Below are 20,593 nucleotides of genomic sequence, written 5' to 3' on the forward strand. Positions count from 1 at the left end.
ATACTAGCAAGGGGAGGAGGCGCATTGTGTGCCCCGACACTCCTCACTGTGGCGGCTGCTGTACTGGCTGTGATGTCACATGGGGGCAGTGCGTGCGTTAGTCACGCACCGTCCCGGCGTCACCTTCCCGCCTGCTGTCAGATCGTGGCTCCGGAGATATATTTGTTTTAAATGTCGCAATGGTTTTGTGGCTCCCAGTTGTTGTTTTTTCTTCGGAAATGGGTCCAAGTGGCTCTTTTTGTCTTAAAGGTTGCAGACCCCTGGGCTGGACCAAACATTCCACCACATGTCCACTCTAGGAAAACAAGGAATGTTGTGCTTGACTGCTCTCAGCGGATTACATCCCACAACAAGTTACCCATTCAGACCTATATTCTCTCTACAAAGTACCATATCTTCCCCGCTGGTGTGTAAGGAGGGAGGACATCAGGGGAGATGGAGGAGCAGTGGCAAAGCCTCAAGGTTTAGAATGGCACTTTCCTTTCTCATCAGATGCTTCAGATGGCAGGGGGAACTGCAAAAGCACAGGCACCCCTCCCCCATGAACCAACCCAGCGGTGAGACAGAGAACCAAAGCAACTTGCTGGGAAGAGCAGGTGCTGGTGGGGAAAATGGGGGTGGTGAGATTTTAAGAGAAAGGAGGGCCCATAGGTGAGCAGAATCCTGGCCTTCCTACCACAGGAGGGAGGGACGCACCAATTCTCTCCTCCAGGAAAGAGGGAGGTTTGGGGTTCTGGAGGGTACGCTTAGGATTTGACTGCCCCTCACTCATTGACTCAGCTGGGGCCCATCTTAACCCCAGGCCATTTGTAAAACACTGAAGGAGGTTGGAGGTAAGACGCTGGTGTTTCCCCTGAAACCGGTACTTCTTTACCTTTTTCATTTTCCGTTCGGTTTGCCTTTACATTTTGTGTTTGCTTCCTGCTCCTGAAACAATAAATCAAGCTACGTCTTTGATTCGGAAACTGGTTTTTTTCTTTCGTTTATGACCACGAAAAAGGAGCCAGGGATTAAAAAATAGTGATTCTGTGAGTTAGTTAAATTTAGTCTGATTACTTTAGTCTGATTCGGAAGCCTCCTTTCCCCCCTTTTAAGTAGACCAGAGCTACAGTTTAAAATAATTTCTGTATTTCGAAATGCATTGCTTTTGGTAAGCTACGCAGAGATCGTCGTGACTGGGTGGCATATGAATGCTGTTAGTGAATAAAATTAAAATAATTCTGTTTGAGAGGAAATCTGTTTTATAATTTATATTATCGATGGATTATTTAAATTAAAATTTAATACAATTAAATCCGATTGCTCATAAGAGGCAGGGCAAATGGTGGAGGGGAACCCCACTTACTGTATATCACAAGGGAATTATTTAGATATTTACTTCCGAATGTATTTACATTTTTTTAAGGCTACATAAGGTCAAAGAATGAAAGAAAGACAGGAAATCTGAAGAAAAGATAGGCAATGGCTTTGATGCCTTGATTTCAATTTTTTTTTTTTTTTAATTCTGCTTTGGAAAATCTGTCTAAGAGAGCCAGTGTGGTGTAGTGGTTAAGAGCGGTAGTCTTGTAATCTGGTGAACCGGGTTCGCGTCTCCGCTCCTCCACATGCAGCTGCTGGGTGACCTTGGGCCAGTCACACTTCTCTGAAGTCTCTCAGCCCCACTCACCTCATAGAGTGTTTGTTGTGGGGGAGGAAGGGAAAGGAGAATGTGAGCCGCTTTGAGACTCCTTAAAAAGGGAGTGAAAGGCGGGATATCAAATCCAAACTCTTCTTCTTCTTCTAAGGAAAAGGCTTAGGGTCAACCAGGGCAAACAACTTCTAGTTTAAATTTGGTCACTTTGATTCATCCTGCGTTGGTTATGCACACAATAATTATGTGAGAACTCCACCCACGCAATATCTAACTCATGGCTGAATCCAAGGGTGGGGAACCAGTTTCAGCCAGTGAACTGGTTCCAGTTGTGGACAGCCCCCAAGAGCCATGAGTTCACCTCAAACACCAGCGAACGGCCTCAGCCCTGTATACCTGAAGGAGCGTCTCCACCCCCATCGTTCACTGAGGTCCAGCGCTGAGGGCCTTCTGGCAGTTCCCTCACTGTGAGATGTGAGGTTACAGGGAACCAGGAAGAGGGCCTTCTTGGTAGTGGTGCCCACCCTGTGGAACACCCATCAGATGTCAAGGAAATAAACAACTATCTGACTTTCAGAAGACATCTGAAGGCAGCTCCATTTAGGGAAGTTTTTAATGCTTGATGTTTTATTGTGTTTTTAATATTCTGTTGGGAGCCGCCCAGAGTGGCTGGAGAAACCCAGCCAGATGGGCGGGGTAGAAATAAACTATTATTATTATCTGGCTATCTCACCTCTCTCCACTAGCTAGGTCAGGCATAGGCAAACTCTGCCCTCCAGATGTTTTGAGACTACAATTCCCATCATCCCCGACCACTGGTCCTGTTAGCTAGTGATGATGGGAGTTGTAGTCCCAAAACATCTGGAGGGCAGAGTTTGCCTATGCCTGCACTAGATATTAAGTTACTGATGCAATATTGTTCCACCGAGGGAGATCGTTTCACTGTCCAACAGCTCTGTCAGAAAGGTCTTCCTGATGTTTAGTTGGAATCTCATGTAACTTGAAGGCATTGGTTCGGTTCCTAGCCTTCAGAGCTGGAGAAAACAAGCTTGCTCCAACATCCATTTTGACAGCCCTTGCAATATCTGAAGATGGCTACCATATCTCCTCTCAAGTCTCTGGTTTTCTCAACCGTTCCTCATAAGGCTTGGTTTCCAGACCCTTTTCATCTTGGCTGCCTTCTTCTGGACTCGTTCCAGCTTGTCAATATCCTTCTTAAATTGTGGTGCCCAGAACTGGACACAGTACTCCAGGTGTGGCCTGACCAAGGCAGAATAGAGAGGTGCTATTAATTCCCTTGATCAGGACGAGGTGTGGATTATGACCTTCTGAAGCCCGTGACAACTGGGGACTAAAGTAAATCTGTCATTCTTTAAGAACTGATGAGGGCTCCATGCATGAGCATATGCATTGTGAGGTGTGTTGCAGGGGGTGACGACGACGACGACACGTGAACATAGCAGTGCCCTGTATGTGAAACTCTCCCCCAATAATTTAATATTCCTCTTTGCTTGTGTTCCCGTGACACTTCAAGGCCGTACCTTTTGCTTTTATTTAGTTAAGATGCAATGTTTTGTGAAGCCCCATCCCACACTGTTTTAAAAATGTGAATTCAGTGTTGGCGCTTGATCCTTGCATTGATTTGCCAGGAGTGCCTTTTTCACCCTATATTCCAAACAGAAACACGCATGCCTTTCCCATTACCCAAGAGCGCCATTTTCAGTAGGCACGGGCTTTTGGGACCAAGTCACACACCTGTTATTACATCCCTTGATAATTCATTACTTTGTGACTTGCAGCTAAATACAGTGGTACCTCGGGTTACAGACGCTTCAGGTTACAGACTCCGCTAACCCAGAAAAAGTACCTCAGGTTAAGAACTTTACCTCAGGATGAAAACAGAAATCGTGCAGCAGCAGCGTGAAGCCCCATTAACTAAGTGGTACCTCAGGTTAAGAACGGTTTCAGGTTAAGAACGGACCTCCAGAACGAACTAAGTTCTTAACCCGAGGTACCACTGTATGTGAATTGCTTCCTCGGAAAACTGTGGCAATTGGAAGTGATGTCAGAGGATAGGAAAGCTGACACTGATTTTTGTGATGCCCAGGTCAAATATTGATATGCCCATCTAATCCAGCCTACAGATGTGTCCAGAAATCCACAATCAGGATGTGATTGACAACTGCTCTCTGCTGCCATTGTGCTTCTGCAGCATGTGGTATTCAAACAGAGTTTATCTGGACATGGAGGTTTCCCTGAGCATTTGAAAAATAGAATTCAGAATGCTGCAGTAACCAGTTTTGCAGATACATCCACCATCAGCTCTGAAACACGAGGGTCTTGAGATCTAAATGTGCTGGAACTGAAGGCGCATGACCTGGATAGTTTGGGGAGAAACACTTCTTGGTAAACCTTCTTGAAAGAAGGAACTGTGGGTCTGTGGCAGGTCATTTGCACATAAGGTAAAGGTAAAGGGACCCCTGACCATTAGGTCCAGTCGTGGCAGACTCTGGGGTTGTAGTGCTCATCTGGCCGAGGGAGCCGGCGTACAGCTTCCGGGTCATGTGGCCAGCATGACTAAGCCGCTTCTGGCGAACCAGAGCAACGCACAGAAACGCTGTTTACCTTCCCGCCAGAGCGGTACCTATTTATCTACTTGCACTTTGATGTCCTTTCGAACTGCTAGGTTGGCAGGAGCAGGGACCGAGCAACAGGAGCTCACCCCGTTGCGAGGATTCGAACCGCCGACCTTCGGATTGGCAAGTCCTAGGCTCTGTGGTTTAACCCACAGCACCACCCACGTCCCTAACACCACATATTGAATAGCTAAAGTGTTTCACAGGCATCCTGGTAAAGAGAACTATCACCCCCTCCCCATATTGCAGATGGAAAGGAAGAGTGAGACAGAGAATAATGGCTTCGAAAAAGCTCGAGTTAATGGCGGAAGAAAGGCTGGACCAGGGGACTTCATCATTCATGCCCTTAACCACGATGTTTTATCAACAGGTGCAATGAAAAGGGGGGACAGCCTTACAGATCAGAGGCAGAGAATCTGTTTTGCATGCAGAAGGTGCTAGGTTGAATCCCGGGCATCTCCTGGTATGGATGGGAGAGAAAACTGTTTGCTACCAGTCAGTGTGGGCACTACTAAGATAGATGGATCAATGGTCTTGACTTGGTATAAAACAGCTTTGTAAGATCCAGTGTCTCCTTGTGCGGTGGCATTTTAAAAAAATCTCTGGAAGCACCACCTTCCAATTTCCAGCTGTACTAGCACAGCTGACATCAAATTCAAATTAAGGCTTAACATGCATTCTTGAAAATTAACCCTATAAAAAAATTTAAAAGCATTTGCTTCAAAGGTCATAGGTTTAGGACAGGGGTCAGCAAACTTTTTCAGCAGGGGGCCGGTCCACTGTCCCTCAGGCCTTGTGGGGGGGGCGGACTATATTTTGGGAAAATAATAATACTGAACGAATTCCTATGCCCCTCAAATAACCCAGAGAAGCATTTTAAATAAAAGGACACATTCTACTCATGTAAAAACACACTGATTCCTGGACCATCTGCGGGCTGGATTTAGAAGGTGATTGGGCCGGATCCGGCCCCCAGGCCTTAATTTGCCCACCCATGGGTTAGGATGAGAGTGTTAAAATAAACCAGCCAGTTCTCTACAAGAAATCCAACAAAACTCACCTCTGCTCGCCCCCCAAATTCACTTTGCACCCCTCTGGATACTTGGATCTGCTGTCATGACAGTATAATTGTAGCACTGAGTGACATGCGGTAGAGAAAACTGAACACACTGGTGTGTGTGTGTGTGTGTGATTATTGTTATTAATATGCCGCCCATATGACTGGGATGCCCCAGTCACTCTAGGCAGCTCCCAAGAAAGTATTAAAAACATAAAACATCAACCTGGCAAAGAACAGAATCTCTGCTCTCCCCCCCAGAGGCAGATGATATTCTACCCTCTTATCTCGGGGTGGGGGGGACCTTTTACAGGCCCAGGGCCCAGTGGTGGGAGGATCCAGGGGCAAAAGGAGGCGGGGCAATGAATGTTAAACTTTGCCTTTGTACAGTAGGCAAGTTTCTGCATGCACTAGAGCTCCATTGCTGGCATCATCGGAGTTCGAGGACAAAGTCAAGCCAGGCAAAAACACTCAAGGAGAGGGTGGGGCAGGGTCAGTAGTGGGTGGGGCTAGGGAAAGTCCCAGGTGTCAGATAAGAGGCCTAGAAGGCTGCATTCAGCCCCCAAGGTCTAAGGCTCCCCATCCCATCTCTGTGGTGCTCTACCCCATCTGCCCGTTATTGATTGTGCACAAGCTTTTGTTCAGCCGATGACTACTGGAATCGCACTGACTTTTGTGACGTTAGCTATTTATATGATCCGTGTGCTGTTCGCCTGTCTCGCCGCCCAGCAGCCCCCACCACCCATCACGCCCTTTCCGTATTGCTCTCTGCCGCCACTATATTTTGAAGAAGCCGGACGTCAGAAACACAGGTGCCGCCAAGGAAGCAGGTACAAATCTACTTTATTCGCGTTAACTCCTTTTGAGAAAAAGCGTGCGAGTTTCTCTGGTGAAGACAGAATACAGAAGATTCCACATCTTATCCCACCCGTTAGGGAAACAGAATTGTCAGGATTTACCAGAACCAGATCTTTCCGAGACTAGATTTGGTCTGCGTTCCTTGCTACCCTATGCTCCATGTTGCCTATTCCGCGTTGCAAAAGATTTTCCTGATGTTTTTCTCAGGCACCCCCCAACGTGCATCAATTTCCGTTTCCAACAGCCTTTCTCAACCTGTGGGTCCCCAGATGTTGTTGAACTACAACTCCCATCGTCCCTAGCTAGCAAGGCCAGAGCTCAGGGATGATGGGAGTTGTAGTCCAACAACATCTGGGGACCCACAGGTTGAGAACCGCTGGTTTGCAAGCTTTGCTAGCGCCTAACTGGGACTCCATCAGCTAGGGTTGCTACTCAGAATCTTTAAGAGAGGTCTCCCTTTCGTGGATTTTCCGGTGCTTCCGAAGGTTTGAACTGACGCTGAAACCCCTCCCGCACTCGGCGCATTCGTAAGGCTTCTCTCCCGTGTGCACTCTCTGGTGCGTGATAAGGTGCGAATTGTTGCGGAAGGTTTTCCCGCACTCGAGACAGGCGTACGGCTTTTCTCCCGTGTGAAGCCGCTGGTGGCCCACAAGCACTGAGCTGTAAGAGAAGCCTTTCCCGCACTCGGGACACTTGTAGGGTTTTTCCCCTGTGTGAATCCTCAGGTGAGTGACGAGGTGCGAGTTCGTGTTGAATTTCTTGCCGCAGTCATTGCACTTGTAGGGTTTTTCTCCCGTGTGGATTCTCTGGTGGATGATAAGGTCTGCGCTCCGGCAGAAGTTTTTGCCGCACTCCAGGCAAAGGTAGGGTTTCTCGGTCATGTGGATTCTCTGATGACTTAGAAGACCCGATTTAACGCTGAAGCTTTCCGGGCAGTCGGGACATTGATAAGGCTTCTCCCCCGTGTGGATTCTCTGGTGCATCACCAGGGTCGAGCGTCTGCCAAAGCTTTTCCAGCAGTCCTGGCATTTATAGGGTTTCTCGCCGGTGTGGATTCTCTGATGAGTAACGAGAGTGGAGCTCCTGCTGAAGCTATTTCCACAGTCGAAGCATTTATAGGGCCTCTCCCCTGTGTGCGCCCTCTGGTGCATAATAAGATTCGAGCTGCGGCTGAAGGTCTTCCCGCAGTCGCAGCACTGGAACGGCGGTTCCTTAGAGTGAGTTCTCTGGTGTCTGTTGAAGTTCAGGATCTGGTTAAAGCTTCTTCCGCAGTGAGGACAGAAAAAGGGCTTCTCTCGCACGTGGCTTTTCTGGTGCGCAATGAGGTGGGTACTCTGAACAAAGCCTTTCCCACACTTGGAACAGATAAACGGACGGTCTCCCGTATGGAGTTTCCGGTGCCGGACAAGGTCCGAACGGCGGCAAAAGTTCTTCCCACAATCGGGACACACATGTTTCTTCTTGAGAACTTGTTCTTCCGGCATCCCAGTTCCATGCCTTTCCAGAAAGGCCTTCAAGTGAGACGGGCTCCTAGTGCTGCCCTCTTCCAAGAGACTTTCCTGGTCAGTTTTCTCTTCTTTGTGTTGGGTCAACATTTTATCAATAGCTGAAAAGAAACAGAGAGAGAAAAAAACCCAGAGATGAGGCGTTATTCCGTGCTGAGGACTCCAAAAATTGTTTCGTATTGCAGGGAGTCAGACTAGAGATTCATACAATCCCCTTATTGATGTTCACAAGCCCTTCTTCCCATTTTCTCAACCTTTGGTGCATTGTTTATCGACTAAAAATTTTTTAAACTGCTCTTTGGGTCTGACTTTAAGATGGAAGAAAGCAGAAGAGACTGAATGTATACACTGAAGTATATACACAAAGTATCAAATGTGGTGACAGTATTAATACAACAAAGCAACAACACCATAAACTGGCTTATAAGTATAAAACCAAATTTACTAGAATAATAGCTAGAATAGAAATAGACTTGTAACCATTCAAACAACAAACATACTAAGGTGCCATGTGCAAAACAAAGCCTGGAGATACTGTAAACATGGAGTGGATAAATGTACAACTCTATCTTAACAAGTTACATGTGCAGTAAATGTTATTCAGACTGGATAAATGAACCGTTCAACAAGTAGCGTAAGTCCATCACAGAACGGCAATCCCATGCCGCCACAACGGCAAGGGTAGCACACTGGAGAATATGAAAAAGTTTTTCAAAGCCAGTTTGTGGTGGTGTTGTCTTGTCGTATACATTGAAGCCATCTGGGCATATAAGCGGCATACTCAGGACCACAGCACCTCAAGGACCGCCTCTTCCCATATGAACCTACCCGGACCCTGAGATCATCTTCTGAGACCCTCCTTCGTGTGCCTCCTCCTTGAGAGATTCGGAGGGTGGCAAGACGAGAACAGGGCCTTTTCTGCGGTGGCTCCCCATCTGTGGAATGCTCTCCCCAGGGAAGTTTACCTGGTGCCTTCATCATGCACCTTTAGGCACCAGGCAAACACGTTCCTTTTTAACCAGGCCTTTCACTGACCTGATGGACATCCTATACCCTTTTAAAATGTGGCTCTTTTTTTGAAGGGGTGTTATACAGTATTGGGTTATCATTCTTATTTTGATTTTGTATACTGTGGTCTTTTCTGTGAGCCTCCCTGAGACCTCTGGGTATAGGGTGGTATATAAATTCATTCATTCAATCAATCAATCAATCAATCAATCAATCTAAAGTGATAAAATGGTTTACGTGATAAAATGATTCCTTTTCCAGTACTGTTCTGAGAGTTTGCCTCTTGTTTTGTTTTCTGTGGTTATGCTAAAGGTAAAGGTAAAGGGACCCCTGACCATTAGGTCCAGTCGTGACCGACTCTGGGGTTGCGACGCTCATCCCACTTTATTGGCGGAGGGAGCTTGCTTCCGAGTCATGTGGCCAGCATGACTAAGCTGCTTCTGTCGAACCAGAGCAGCACACGGAAACGCCGTTTACCTTCCCGCCGGAGCGGTACCTATTTATCTACTTGCACATTGACGTGCTTTCGAACTGCTAGGTTGGCAGGAACAGGGACCGAGCAACGGGAGCTCACCCCGTTGCAGGGATTCGAACCGCCGACCTTCTGATCAGCAAGTCCTAGGCTCTGTGGTTTAACCACAGCGCCACCCGCGTCCCTGTGGTTATGCTACTTCCTCCTTTTTCTCTCTCTTTGGGGTCCCAGTAGGACTCACTCACCGCTGCTGGAGTGAACACCATGGCTGGTACCCACCCAATTGATAATGCCAGTCCTGTCCCCAACATACCACAAATAAAGAGACATATTGACAACCTGGAATGTGTGCAGAGAAGGGTGGCCAAGATCTCGGGTTCTTAGCAACCACAAGCTTAACATAAGTCAACAGTGAGATGCAGCGGCAAAAAAAGAAGAAAAAAAAAAGCTGATGCTATTCTAGGCTGTGACAACAGAAGTCTAGTGTCCAGATCAAGGGAAGCCATAGTACTGCTTTTATTCTGCCCTGGTCAGACCACACCTGGAACACTGGAACTGGGGGAGAACACTACGGCCAACTTTTCCCGCACTTCCTCAAAGCCTGTGGTAGTCATATGATACAGTGCTACCTCGGGTTAAGAACTTAATTCGTTCTGGAGGTCTGTTTTTTAACCTGAAACTGTATTTAACCTGAAGCACCACTTTAGCTAATGGGGGCCTCCCGCTGCCACAGCACGATTTCTGCTCTCATCCTGAAGCAAAGTTCTTAACCCGAGGTACTATTTCTGGGTTAGCGGAGTCTGTAACCTGAAGCATCTGTAACATGGAGCGTATGTAACCAGAGGTACCAGTGTATATCTCAGCCCGTTCTATCTCCCAGGGCTGTTCTGAAAAGCAAAACGTGGCAATTTCAATATACGCCACCCGGATTTCCTCGAAGCGCGAGGCTGGATGAGGCTGCTTGTCCTGATCGTGATAATCCCCCCTTATTTTCGCACGCGTGTAGAGATCGCGGGGATCTAAACCGCCTGCCTCGTTGGCGGATCTACCCCTCCAGCAGATCCTAGGCTGCGGACAGCAAAAAAAAAAAACAAAAAAAACCTTTCCATTCATCCGTCGTTCTGCTTTTCTCCCAACCGAACCGCTTGGGCGCAGATTGGGGGGCTTCCTCACCCCCAGCCCTGCTCGGCCCCTGGACGGGCCTTTCCCCGGGGCGATTCGCCCCCCCCCATCTCCCCACCCTCCGGCCTTGCAAAGAGACTCGACGGGCTGCATGGGAGGAGCTAATGGCCGCCGCGGCCCAAGGGCGGCTTGCTGCGTCTCACCTCGGTGGGGCTCGGGCTTTGCAACGCGGGATCCGGGCCCTTGCGGCAGCTCGGCGTCCTTTTCCGTGCAGGCGTCCCCAAGATCCCTCCCCAGCAGGGGGTCCAGCTCCCGTCGATCTTCTGGGATCGTGGGCGGGAGAAGAGAAGGGCCCCGGTGGATACCGTATTTCTCTCGCCACCGCCGCTTCCTTCGCAAATAGGCGGAGGAGGAGCCCTCTGCTGGACGCTGCCTGCCTGCGCCGGGTGTCGCTCGTGGCGTCTAAAGTTAGGGAGGGCGGGGAGAGGGTGTCTATCCCGCAGCTGGGGGGAGAGAGATAGAGGGGGAGAAGGTCGAGCTGTTGCGTTAAGAGTCGCGGGATGCAGAGATTTCTCTTGCAGCATTGCGGCATAGGGAGAAGAAGGGGGGAGCCTTCGCGTGATCTCCGGCACAAAAGCATCCTATGGAGACCGCCTCGCAACCCAAGTACCAAGGGATAGGACTGTTTGCTTGCTTGCTTGCTTGTTCCCTTCTTAAAAGTTATACATACGCCTTTATTGGTTTTTTTGTAAAGACCCCTTAAAACGGTTTGACTAAAATATTAAATCGAGGAAAATTTGCAGCAGTGCTTTTTAATTTTTTTAAAAAAATAAGGGCCAGGGCCTTCTCAGTGATGGCTCCGACCTGGTGGAATGCTCTGCCCCATGAGACCAGGGCCCTGCAGGATTTAACTTCCTTCCGCAGGGCCTGTAAGACAAAGCTATTCTGCCTGGTTTTCAACTTGAACTTAGCCTGATCTTTTATTCCCCTTCCTTCCCTCCCCCTCCCCCTTTTATGAAGATTATCCGCTCTGGGATCCCACAGCTAATTCTCCCCTGGTCTCTTTGCTGGCCCAAATAGGACTAATTTAGCCAGCTAGCCCTGCTGATCATCTAATGTTTATTGGGTGGATTTCCCTCCAAAATTGATTTTTTAATTCTGAATTTATTGTTATTCACGTTTTATATTGTATTTTATGCTTTTTTTTTGTTGTTGCATCAATTAAGTGTTTTAAATTTGTTGTTAGCCACCCTGAGCCTGGTTTTTGAACCAGGAAGGGCAGGGTATAAAGAATTTTTTTAAAATATTATTATTGTTATTATTAAATTTATACACCGCTTGATTGTACAAAAACTGGTTTACAGAAGAGATAAAGTCATCCATTAAAAAAAAATTACAGTGATTGAAGGCCAATGCACACAGAAAGTCGTCAGCTGCCTCCACAGTAGTGCAAGTCACACATCTGCAAGAGTAGAATACAGTACGGTGATCTGAGGTTCTTTCAGGATTTAAGACGACATCTTTCAAGGTATGTGACCTGTGCATGCACATGCTCATGAAAGTGTAGATGTAGATACAGTGGTACTTCGGGTTAAGTACTTAATTCGTTCCGGGGGTCCGTACTTAACCTGAAACTGTTCTTAACCTGAAGCACCACTTTAGCTAATGGGGCCTCCTGCCGCCACCGCGCCCGATTTCTGTTCTTATCCTGAAGCAAAGTTCTTAACCTGAAGCACTATTTCTGGCTTAGTGGAGTGTGTAACCTGAAGCGTATGTAACCTGAAGCGTATGTAACCCGAGGTACCACTGTACTTCGTTCTCAAGAAGCAGACACAGAAGGTTAAACCACTAAAACGGAGGAATATAACCTCAGCTTTCTAAGTATCTGGGGGGGGGGAGGCTTGTCTAAAAAAGGGTGTTTTCAGCAGGTGCCGAAAAGCGCACAGCGAAGGTGCCTACTTGAGATGGGCATGACGTGGCACTGGTACCATCTATGGAGGTTGGGGTGGGTAGTCAGGTGTTTCAAGCTGTTCAGCAGTGGAAATGGGGGGGGGGGGTTTGCCAAGCCTAGAAATTGTGTTTGGTTTTTTTAACAAAAATATGAGAGAAAACTGTGCAGTGGCTGAAAAAGAGCCAGTTATTGATGTCACTCTGTTTTGAAGGCGCATGAGGTCATCATTTTGCTCAGGTAGGTCTGCTTCCGATCATCACCTAGATGAGAGACTTTTTTGGGGAAGAAAAACGAGTTATCAGTGTAAGAAAATAGTTTCCACAAGCTTATCGCGAGGATACGCACAGACAATCTGTTCCTTCCTTCCTTGGCGGTCCCTTCCAACGCTACGATCCTATGACTGACCGAACCCAAAGGGTGCTCATCAATGGTTCCTCTTCATCCTGGAGAAGAGTGACTAGTGGGGTGCCACAGGGTTCTGTCTTGGGCCCGGTCTTATTCAACATCTTTATCAACGACTTGGATGATGGACTCAAGGGCATCCTGATCAAATTTGCAGATGACACCAAACTGGGAGGGGTGGCTAACACCCCAGAGGACAGGATCACACTTCAAAACGACCTTGACAGATTAGAGAACTGGGCCAAAAGAAACAAGATGAACTTTAACAGGGAGAATAAAAAAATTTCTTCCTGTAGCACCTTAAAGACCAACTAAGTTAGTTCTTGGTATAAGCTTTCGTGTGCATGCACACTTCTTTAACAGGGAGAAATGTAAAATATTGTACCTAGGCAAAAAAAAATGAGACGCACAAATACAAGATGGGTGACACCTGGCTTGAGAGCAGTACATGTGAAAAGGATCTAGAAGTCTTGGTTGACCACAAACTTGACATGAGCCAACAGTGTGACGCGGCAGCTAAAAAAGCCAATGCAATTCTGGGCTGCATCAATAGGAGTATAGCATCTAGATCAAGGGAAGTAATAGTGCCACTGTATTATGCTCTGGTCAGACCTCACCTGGAGTACTGTGTCCAGTTCTGGGCACCACAGTTCAAGGAGGACACTGACAAACTGGAACGTGCCCAGAGGAGGGCAACCAAAATGGTCAAAGGCCTGGAAACGATGCCTTATGAGGAACGGCTAAGGGAGCTGGGCATGTTTAGCCTGGAGAAGAGGAGGTTAAGGGGTGATATGATAGCCATGTTCAAATATATAAAAGGATGTCACATAGAGGAGGGAGAAAGGTTGAATAGCATAGTTAATTACTATTTTTACAGGCAGATCATATGCTTTTTCAGTCCCATGCAAGTGTGGATTCAGCAGCTTTATGCTCTGTGAGGGATAAACTACAGCTCCCAGGATTCTTGGGGAGGAGATATGTGCTTTAAATGTGTATTAAGTGCAATAATATAATATAAGAACAATTTATTATTTATACCCAGCCCATCTGGTCACTGGGCGGCTCCCAAGAGAATAATAATAATAATAATAATAAGCGATAAAACATAAAACATTAAAAGCTTCCCTAAAATGTATTAGTTTTTATACTAGGGGTGGAGAATCTGCTGGATGCTGTCTCCCATCACCATGTTCGTTGGGAGTTGTAGTCATAAAAATGGCCAACCAATTCCTGCATTGCAGGGGGTTGGACTCGATAATAATAATAATACAGTCATAAAGGTAAAGGGACCCCTGGCTTTAACAGTGGTGCTTGATACTTAATTTTTTAAATGGCTGGCAGGTAAATGTAAAGGTAAAGGGACCCCTGACCATTAGGTCCAGTCGTGGCCGACTCTGGGGTTGCAGCGCTCATTTGGCTTTATTGGCCAAGGGAGCCGGTGTACAGCTTCCAGGTCATGTGGCCAGCATGACTAAGCCGCTTCTGGCAAACCAGAGCAGTGCACAGAAACACCGTTTACCTTCCCGCCGGAGTGGTACCTATTTATCTACTTGCACTTTGACGTGCTTTTGAACTGCTAGGTGGGCAGGAGCAGGGACCAAGCAATGGGATCTCATCCCGTCGCGAGAATTCGAACTGCCGACATTCTGATTGGCAAGCCCTAGGCTCTGTGGTGGGACCCTGATGTTGGGAAAGATGGAAGGCACAAGGAGAAGGGGATGACAGAGGACGAGATGGTTGGACAGTGTTCTCGAAGCTACCAGCATGAGTTTGACCAAACTGCGGGAGGCAGTGGAAGACAGGAGTGCCTGGCGTGCTCTGGTCCATGGGGTCACAAAGAGTTGGACACAACTAAACAACAACAACCGGCTCTGTGGTTTAACCCACAGTGCCACCTGTGTACCTATAATACAGTCATACCTTGGGATAAATATGCTTCAGGATAAGTATTTTCAGGTTGTGCTCCGCGATGACCCGGAAGTAACGGAGTGCGTTACTTCTGGGTCTCGCCGCTCGCGCATGCGCAGATGATCAAAATGACGTCATGCGCATGCGCGGAAGCGACGAAACGCGACCCGCAGACGCGGGTTGCGTTCGCTTCAGGGTGCGAATGGGGCTCCAGAACTGATCCCGTTTGCATCCCGAGGTACCACTGTAATAATAATAATACATTTTATTTATACCCTGCCCTCGCAGGGCAACTAACACCAATAAAATCACAGTAAAAACATAATGGGGAGGGACCCAATTTAAAATACAGGTTAAAATGCAGTTTAAAATGCAGCCTCATTTTAAAAGTAGCCGATAAATCAAGACCATAAGGGGAGGGAAACATAAGGGTCAGACTGAGTCCAAACCAAAGGCCAGGCGGAACAACAATAATAAATTTTGACTCTTGGGGGTTCCTTTCAACTCTACCATTTCCCTGATCGCGCCCACCCACCGCTTCCAACACACATGGCCGGCCTTAACCAGCAGAGGGCTCTATATGAGATCGGATTGACTTGCTGGGAAATAAGAAGAGGGAGAGAGCAAAGCGAAGATCTTTTGAGCTTCCGGATCAAGGAATTTGCTCATCTTCTTCCTTGCAAGTTTCCGGTTTCCCAAGCTCTGGAGAGGCAGAGGCCCCTTGTGAGACTAGCCAAGGTGAGGCTTCTTTCCCAGGAGATTAAAAGCGTTGCTGCTTCCGCTGTTTGTCTTTGGGATCGGAGTGGGAATAAGAAGGTAAGGGACAAATGGCCATCTCCGACGGCTGTCACGTCCTACCTGCAGTTCTCAGCCTGCAGAGAATATATATATATATTAAGGGAACTGCATTTTCCCAAAGGACAGCAGGTGTTTTAGAGAAGCAAGGAAGTAAAACCAGGAAGTAAAGAACTGGGCGCTTGCAAAGATTTGGAGCAGAGTCTTTTCCACGAAGCTGTGGCAAGGTTAGGCAGCCTGTAGCCTTTCCGATATATATTAAAATTATTTATGTTTAAAATGCATGCCCTGCTTTTTTGTGGAGCGACTTATAAACTTCAAGTAGTAAAAGCAGCAATTAAAAGATAGTTAAAAAGAATATTGCATGTAGTGCAAAAGGCAGAAAAATCATTAAATCGGCCACCATAAGACCTTCAGCAATATCCAAGTGGTCCATAGGGGAGAAAGTCTGGGAAACACTATAATAGATGAATATTGGTTCAAGGGAAAAAATAAATGAAGGATAATTATTGGTTGCCAAGATCCAAGTTTGGGGTAAGTACTCTTTGGTGAGAGAACCCCAGTAGAGATTTAAAATCACAAAAATTGCAGCAAAGTGTGGAAATATATGCTGTTAGACCTTTCAAAGTGCCTCTCTTCCCCTAACATAGAAAAAGACCACACATTTGAAGTTAAAAATGGTTTACTTATAAACTCTCCCAAGGCCAGATTCATGTGCTTTTCCATACAGCATTCCAAAAAAAGTTGCACAGGCAGTAAAACTTCCTTGGATTTGAAAGTTAGTGGTGAAAGTTCCTACATTATTGGTATAGGAACTCAAGGTTGGCCAGTGAGAGCCATGCATTCTGAGCTGGAGCAACCAGCAGAGGATGAGCTTCCCAGGTAGAGTGAAGTACAATAGGGCGTGATTACCTTCCTCCCAAAGTGAGGGGGAGCGACCTAGGCTGAGCCTGGCAGGACAGCTTACTCTATGGTCTTAACCCCTTCATGTGTTAAGTAGACTTAAACATGTTGGTTATATGAGACTGGTTGCCCCACAATAAGACCATCCCTGAGCATGGTACTTTACAAATTCTAGAGGACAATTTGAAATTCCGCACAAGGAAGAAGGGAAGGGAAATAAAAGCAGGGGGTAAACTGGAAGAATATACATTTTCATTAGCATGTATCCATAGGCTTAAGCTGCAATCCTATATAGACTTATCTAGGAGCCAGACCCATTGCGCTCAGTGGGGCTTATTTCTGAGTAAACATGTATTAGCTACAGCCCCAAACCCAGTGGCCTCCAAATATTTTGGACAATTAATAATAATAATAATATTGAACTCTCTGTGTCTTGGCAGAATGAAGAGGAGAACGTGATGGACCTCTTACTTATCTCCTTTTGGCATCTGGTACGTCATCCATTTCCTGTGCAGAAGAATAAAAGTGAAGGGCTTGAATGAGGGTAACTCCAGTTAAGTAAACAGACAGTTCTGACTAGGGAATATTACTGGTCAGAACACAATTTAATCATCCGTCATACAGCAAAGTCAGCTTCAAAATATTTTGACTTTGAATACATCGTTCAGCCTGAAGCTTCAATTTTTTCCCTTGTCGAGAAACGTGCAAAGCAGGGACTCTTAATCAGTTTTTGGGGCTCAGGAGACACAACTGGAGAATAAACTCGCCTGCAGCATCACATGGGAGAGAAATTATTTCAATGCCCCAATTTTGGGGAAAGCTTCGTGGGCCGCTCAGATCCTTTCGAACATCAAGCCGAACTGTACAGATGCCTGGAGTGTGGGAAATGTTTTACTCACAGCAAGAACCTCAGCACTCATCAGAGAATCCACACTGGAGAAAAGCCATACAAGTGCCCCGAATGTGGGAAAAGGTACGGGGCCAGCTCCACTCTGAGCCGACACAGAAAAATCCACATGGAAGAAAAGCCCTACAAATGCCCCGTGTGCGAGAAGAGTTTCAGTTACAAAGCAGACCTCATTAAACACCACCGGGTTCACACCGGGGAGAAACCTTACGTCTGCGGTGAGTGCGGGAAAAGCTTCAGTCAGAGCTCAAACTTCGTGACGCATCAGAGAAGCCACACGGGAGAGAAACCTTATGAATGCCCCGACTGTGGGAAAAGTTTCACTGTGAGTTCGAGCCTTATTGAACATCAGAGAGTCCACACGTCAGAGAAGCCCTTTTTGTGCGCGGAATGCGGGAAAAGCTTCAACCGGAGCTCCCATCTCAACGTGCACCAGAGAATTCACACAGGAGAGAGGCCCTTCCAGTGCCCCGATTGTGGGAAAGGCTTTACTATCCTTTCCACCCTTAGTAAACACCAGAGAATCCACACGGGAGAAAAACCGTATAAATGTCCCGACTGTGAGCGGAGCTTTAGGGTGAGCTCAATTCTTACGCAGCATATTAGAACCCACACGGGAGAGAAACCGTATGTTTGTCCCGACTGTGGGAGAAGCTTCAGCCAAAAATCGCCCCTCATCGCTCATCAGAAACTTCACCTTCGTAAGAAAATGCCATAGGCGACTGCTCTGCGACAAAAGGGGCCGTCTGCACTGTACGTTTAAAGCGGTATCATACCACTTTGAAGACAGTCATGGCTTCCCGCAAAGAATCCCGAGAAACTGTAGTTTGTTAAGGGTGCTGTGAGTTGCTAAGGGGTGTCCATTCCCCTCATAAACCTACAATTCCCATAATTCCATGGGAAAAGGGATTGACTGTTAAACCCTTCTGAGAATTGTAGAAGATGGGACCACATTGCTCTGACTGGCAAATCATTGAGTCGTAATTATCATAGCTTGGCATAAGAAAATGTGCCGTGATAGGTGATAACTTTCACTCCTGGATAGGCTTTCTTTCTTTCTTTCTTTCTTTCTTTCTTTCTTTCTTTCTTTCTTTCTTTCTTAAATATCCTTCCACATTTACTTTTTTAAAAAATACAACCTTCCCTTTCCTCTCGATTGAGGAATTGATCATTAAACCACTGTGACAACTGCAGTTCTGTGAGGGAAATTGTTGTTAGGAAACCCTTAACAGACTACAGCTCCCAGAATTCTTTGGGGGAAGCCATGACAGTGTAAAATGGTATCATAGTACTTAAAACGCATGGTGTGAATAGAATGCCAACTCCTTTTTTAAAAAAACCTTTTTAAAAAATGAGCTTTATTTATTTATTAAATTTTGTGCGATGCCCTTCCTCCTTAAGGATCCCAGCATGGCAAACGTCGGATGTTAAAACAGTACAATTTAAAATAAAAATATTTTTAAAACTGCCTAGAAACATTTAGGACATCCAACACCATAGTTCTTCAAACAGAATTTTTTTAATGATGAAAATACAATAATAAAATATTTTATTTACATTTTCTCAAAATTACTTCCCCCCCCCCAAAAAAAAACCAGAGTCCTTTTTACTGGGGATAAACCAGAATGAAAGTTCCAGGTGCCAGGAAAGGTTATTCATGTACGCAACAATTGCGGCCCGTGTTTTTTTAGCCCCAAAATGGAAAGTGAGCGAGGGCAACTTAAGTTGACAGATTTAACATATGGAATAAGAGAGCAAGAAGAACATACGTTTAAAGAAGATTGGAAAGCATTTATTGAATATATGGAAAATAACTGTGTACAGCTGAAAACGCTGGCAGCATTAAGACAAATTCAACAGAGTAAATAATTTTTGATGACTGTAAAAGTGGAAAATTGATTTGAATGGTTATAGTAATATACGCAGGGATGTGTGATATGTAAAACGAACCATGGAAAGAGAAGAAGGGAAGTTGCTGGATATTTCAAAGTTAGTAAAATGTTCATTTGAAATTGTAAAACAAAAATTATTATTAAAAAAATACATCTGAATTGTTCACAGTGTCAAATGTAAATTTGTTGGAAGCTTATAAGCTGCTGCAAAAATTGCAAAACGGCCCACTGGAAAGTGCATCTGCCACAGCAAAACAACAAAATGTCATAAGATAAATTCTTACCCGTAAAATCTATGGTAGCATAAGCTCTCATGGACTAGTTAGTTCATAGAAAATAAATACTGTATTAGTATTACTACTAATTAATTTGTTAGTTGCTTGACATAAGGCAGTCTAAGTGGTTCACAATCAAGTTTTTAAAACTTATACATAAAACATTATATTCCACCATGGGGCGAGAGGCAGGATTCTGCAACCCAGAGCAATACTCATATGCCACCTCTGCTCGGTTGAATCAAAATCCATCAAATTCCTGGGCGAAGAAAAAAGTCTTAAACCAACCCTGTAACAAAACGTTGGCACCTCACACTGAGCACAAATTCATCAACTTATTTTAAAGCATTTATATACAGTGGTGCCTCGCAAGACGAAATTAATTCGTTCCGCAAGTTTTTTCTTCTTGCGAGTTTTTCGTCTTGCGATGCACGGTTTCCCATAGGAATGCATTGAAAATCAATTAATGCATTCCTAGGGAAACCGACTTCAGACCAGGTCCGGGGACAGTCTGTCCCCCGACCTCTTCTGAAGGCTGGGGGGGGGGACAAGGGCTTTTCTTCCCACCCACCCCAGCATTTTAAAAAACCCCGGGACAGCGGAGGGCTTCTCCCTGTCCGGGGCGATTTAAAAGCCCCTGGGAAGGCAGGCAGGGGGGACAAAGACTTTTGCCCCCCGCCAGCCTTCAGAAGAGGTCCTGGACCTCTTCTGAAGGCTGGCGGGGGGCGAAAGTCTTTGTCCCCCCCGCCTGCCTTCAAAAGCTGTCCGGCCAAGGCTTCGCGGACCTCTCCGCGAGCAGCGGCAGCGCTGCCGCTGTTTGCGGAGAGTTGCCGGCATGCCAAAGCCTGCGCGTGCTGAGATCAGCGCGCCCAGGCTTCGCGGACCTCTCCGCGAGCAGCGGCAGCGCTGCCGCTGTTTGCGGAGAGTTGCCGGCATGCCGAGATCAGCGCGCCCAGGCTTCGCGGACCTCTCCTGCCTTCAAAAGCCGTCCGGGATAGCAGGAAGCTATCCCGGACTGCTTTTAAAATGCTGGCGGTGGGGAGCAAAGCCTTTCGGCCCCCGCCAGCCTTCCTGGACCTCTTCTGAAGGCCGGAGGGGGGGGGGAAAGGCTTTGCTCCCCATCGCTAGCATTTAAAAGAGGTCCACGGAGATTTCCCTATGGGCTTTCGTCTTGCGAAGCAAGCCCATAGGGAAATTCGTTTTGCGAAGCGCCTCCAAAACGGAAAACCCTTTCGTCTAGCGGGTTTTCCGTCTTGCGAGGCGTTCGTCTTG

At 46.6% G+C, this 20,593-nt stretch overlaps 2 protein-coding genes and 1 long non-coding RNA gene across 4 annotated transcripts in view; 1 reads left to right on the top strand and 2 right to left on the bottom strand.

Moving 5' to 3' along the window:
* Nucleotides 1–20,593, bottom strand: part of LOC309525534 — a 116,909-nt gene that overhangs the window by 62,441 nt on the left and 33,875 nt on the right. The window lies entirely within an intron of this gene.
* Nucleotides 6,150–16,751, bottom strand: LOC309527498 (uncharacterized protein; the record flags this gene model as incomplete). Its single annotated transcript, XM_082214324.1, has 3 exons — nucleotides 6,150–7,787; nucleotides 10,492–10,750; nucleotides 16,743–16,751. 3 exons carry the CDS (start codon nucleotides 16,749–16,751, stop codon nucleotides 6,610–6,612), a joined length of 1,446 nt encoding a protein of 481 aa, XP_082070450.1. The 3' UTR covers nucleotides 6,150–6,609.
* LOC309525164 (uncharacterized protein) lies at nucleotides 15,186–19,569 on the top strand. Of its 2 annotated transcripts, none has more exons than XM_082210637.1 (2): nucleotides 15,186–15,287; nucleotides 16,688–19,569. In XM_082210637.1, exon 2 carries the CDS (start codon nucleotides 17,027–17,029, stop codon nucleotides 17,870–17,872), a length of 846 nt encoding a protein of 281 aa, XP_082066763.1. In that variant the 5' UTR covers nucleotides 15,186–15,287; nucleotides 16,688–17,026; the 3' UTR covers nucleotides 17,873–19,569. The 2 variants fall into 2 exon arrangements, with proteins under 2 accessions (XP_082066763.1, XP_082066762.1); XM_082210636.1 differs by having other exon boundaries at nucleotides 15,215–15,365.

This window comes from Podarcis vaucheri (genome assembly GCF_965113315.1).
Source record: "Podarcis vaucheri genome assembly, chromosome: 2".
In the NCBI taxonomy this organism is placed as follows: Eukaryota; Metazoa; Chordata; class Lepidosauria; order Squamata; family Lacertidae; genus Podarcis; species Podarcis vaucheri.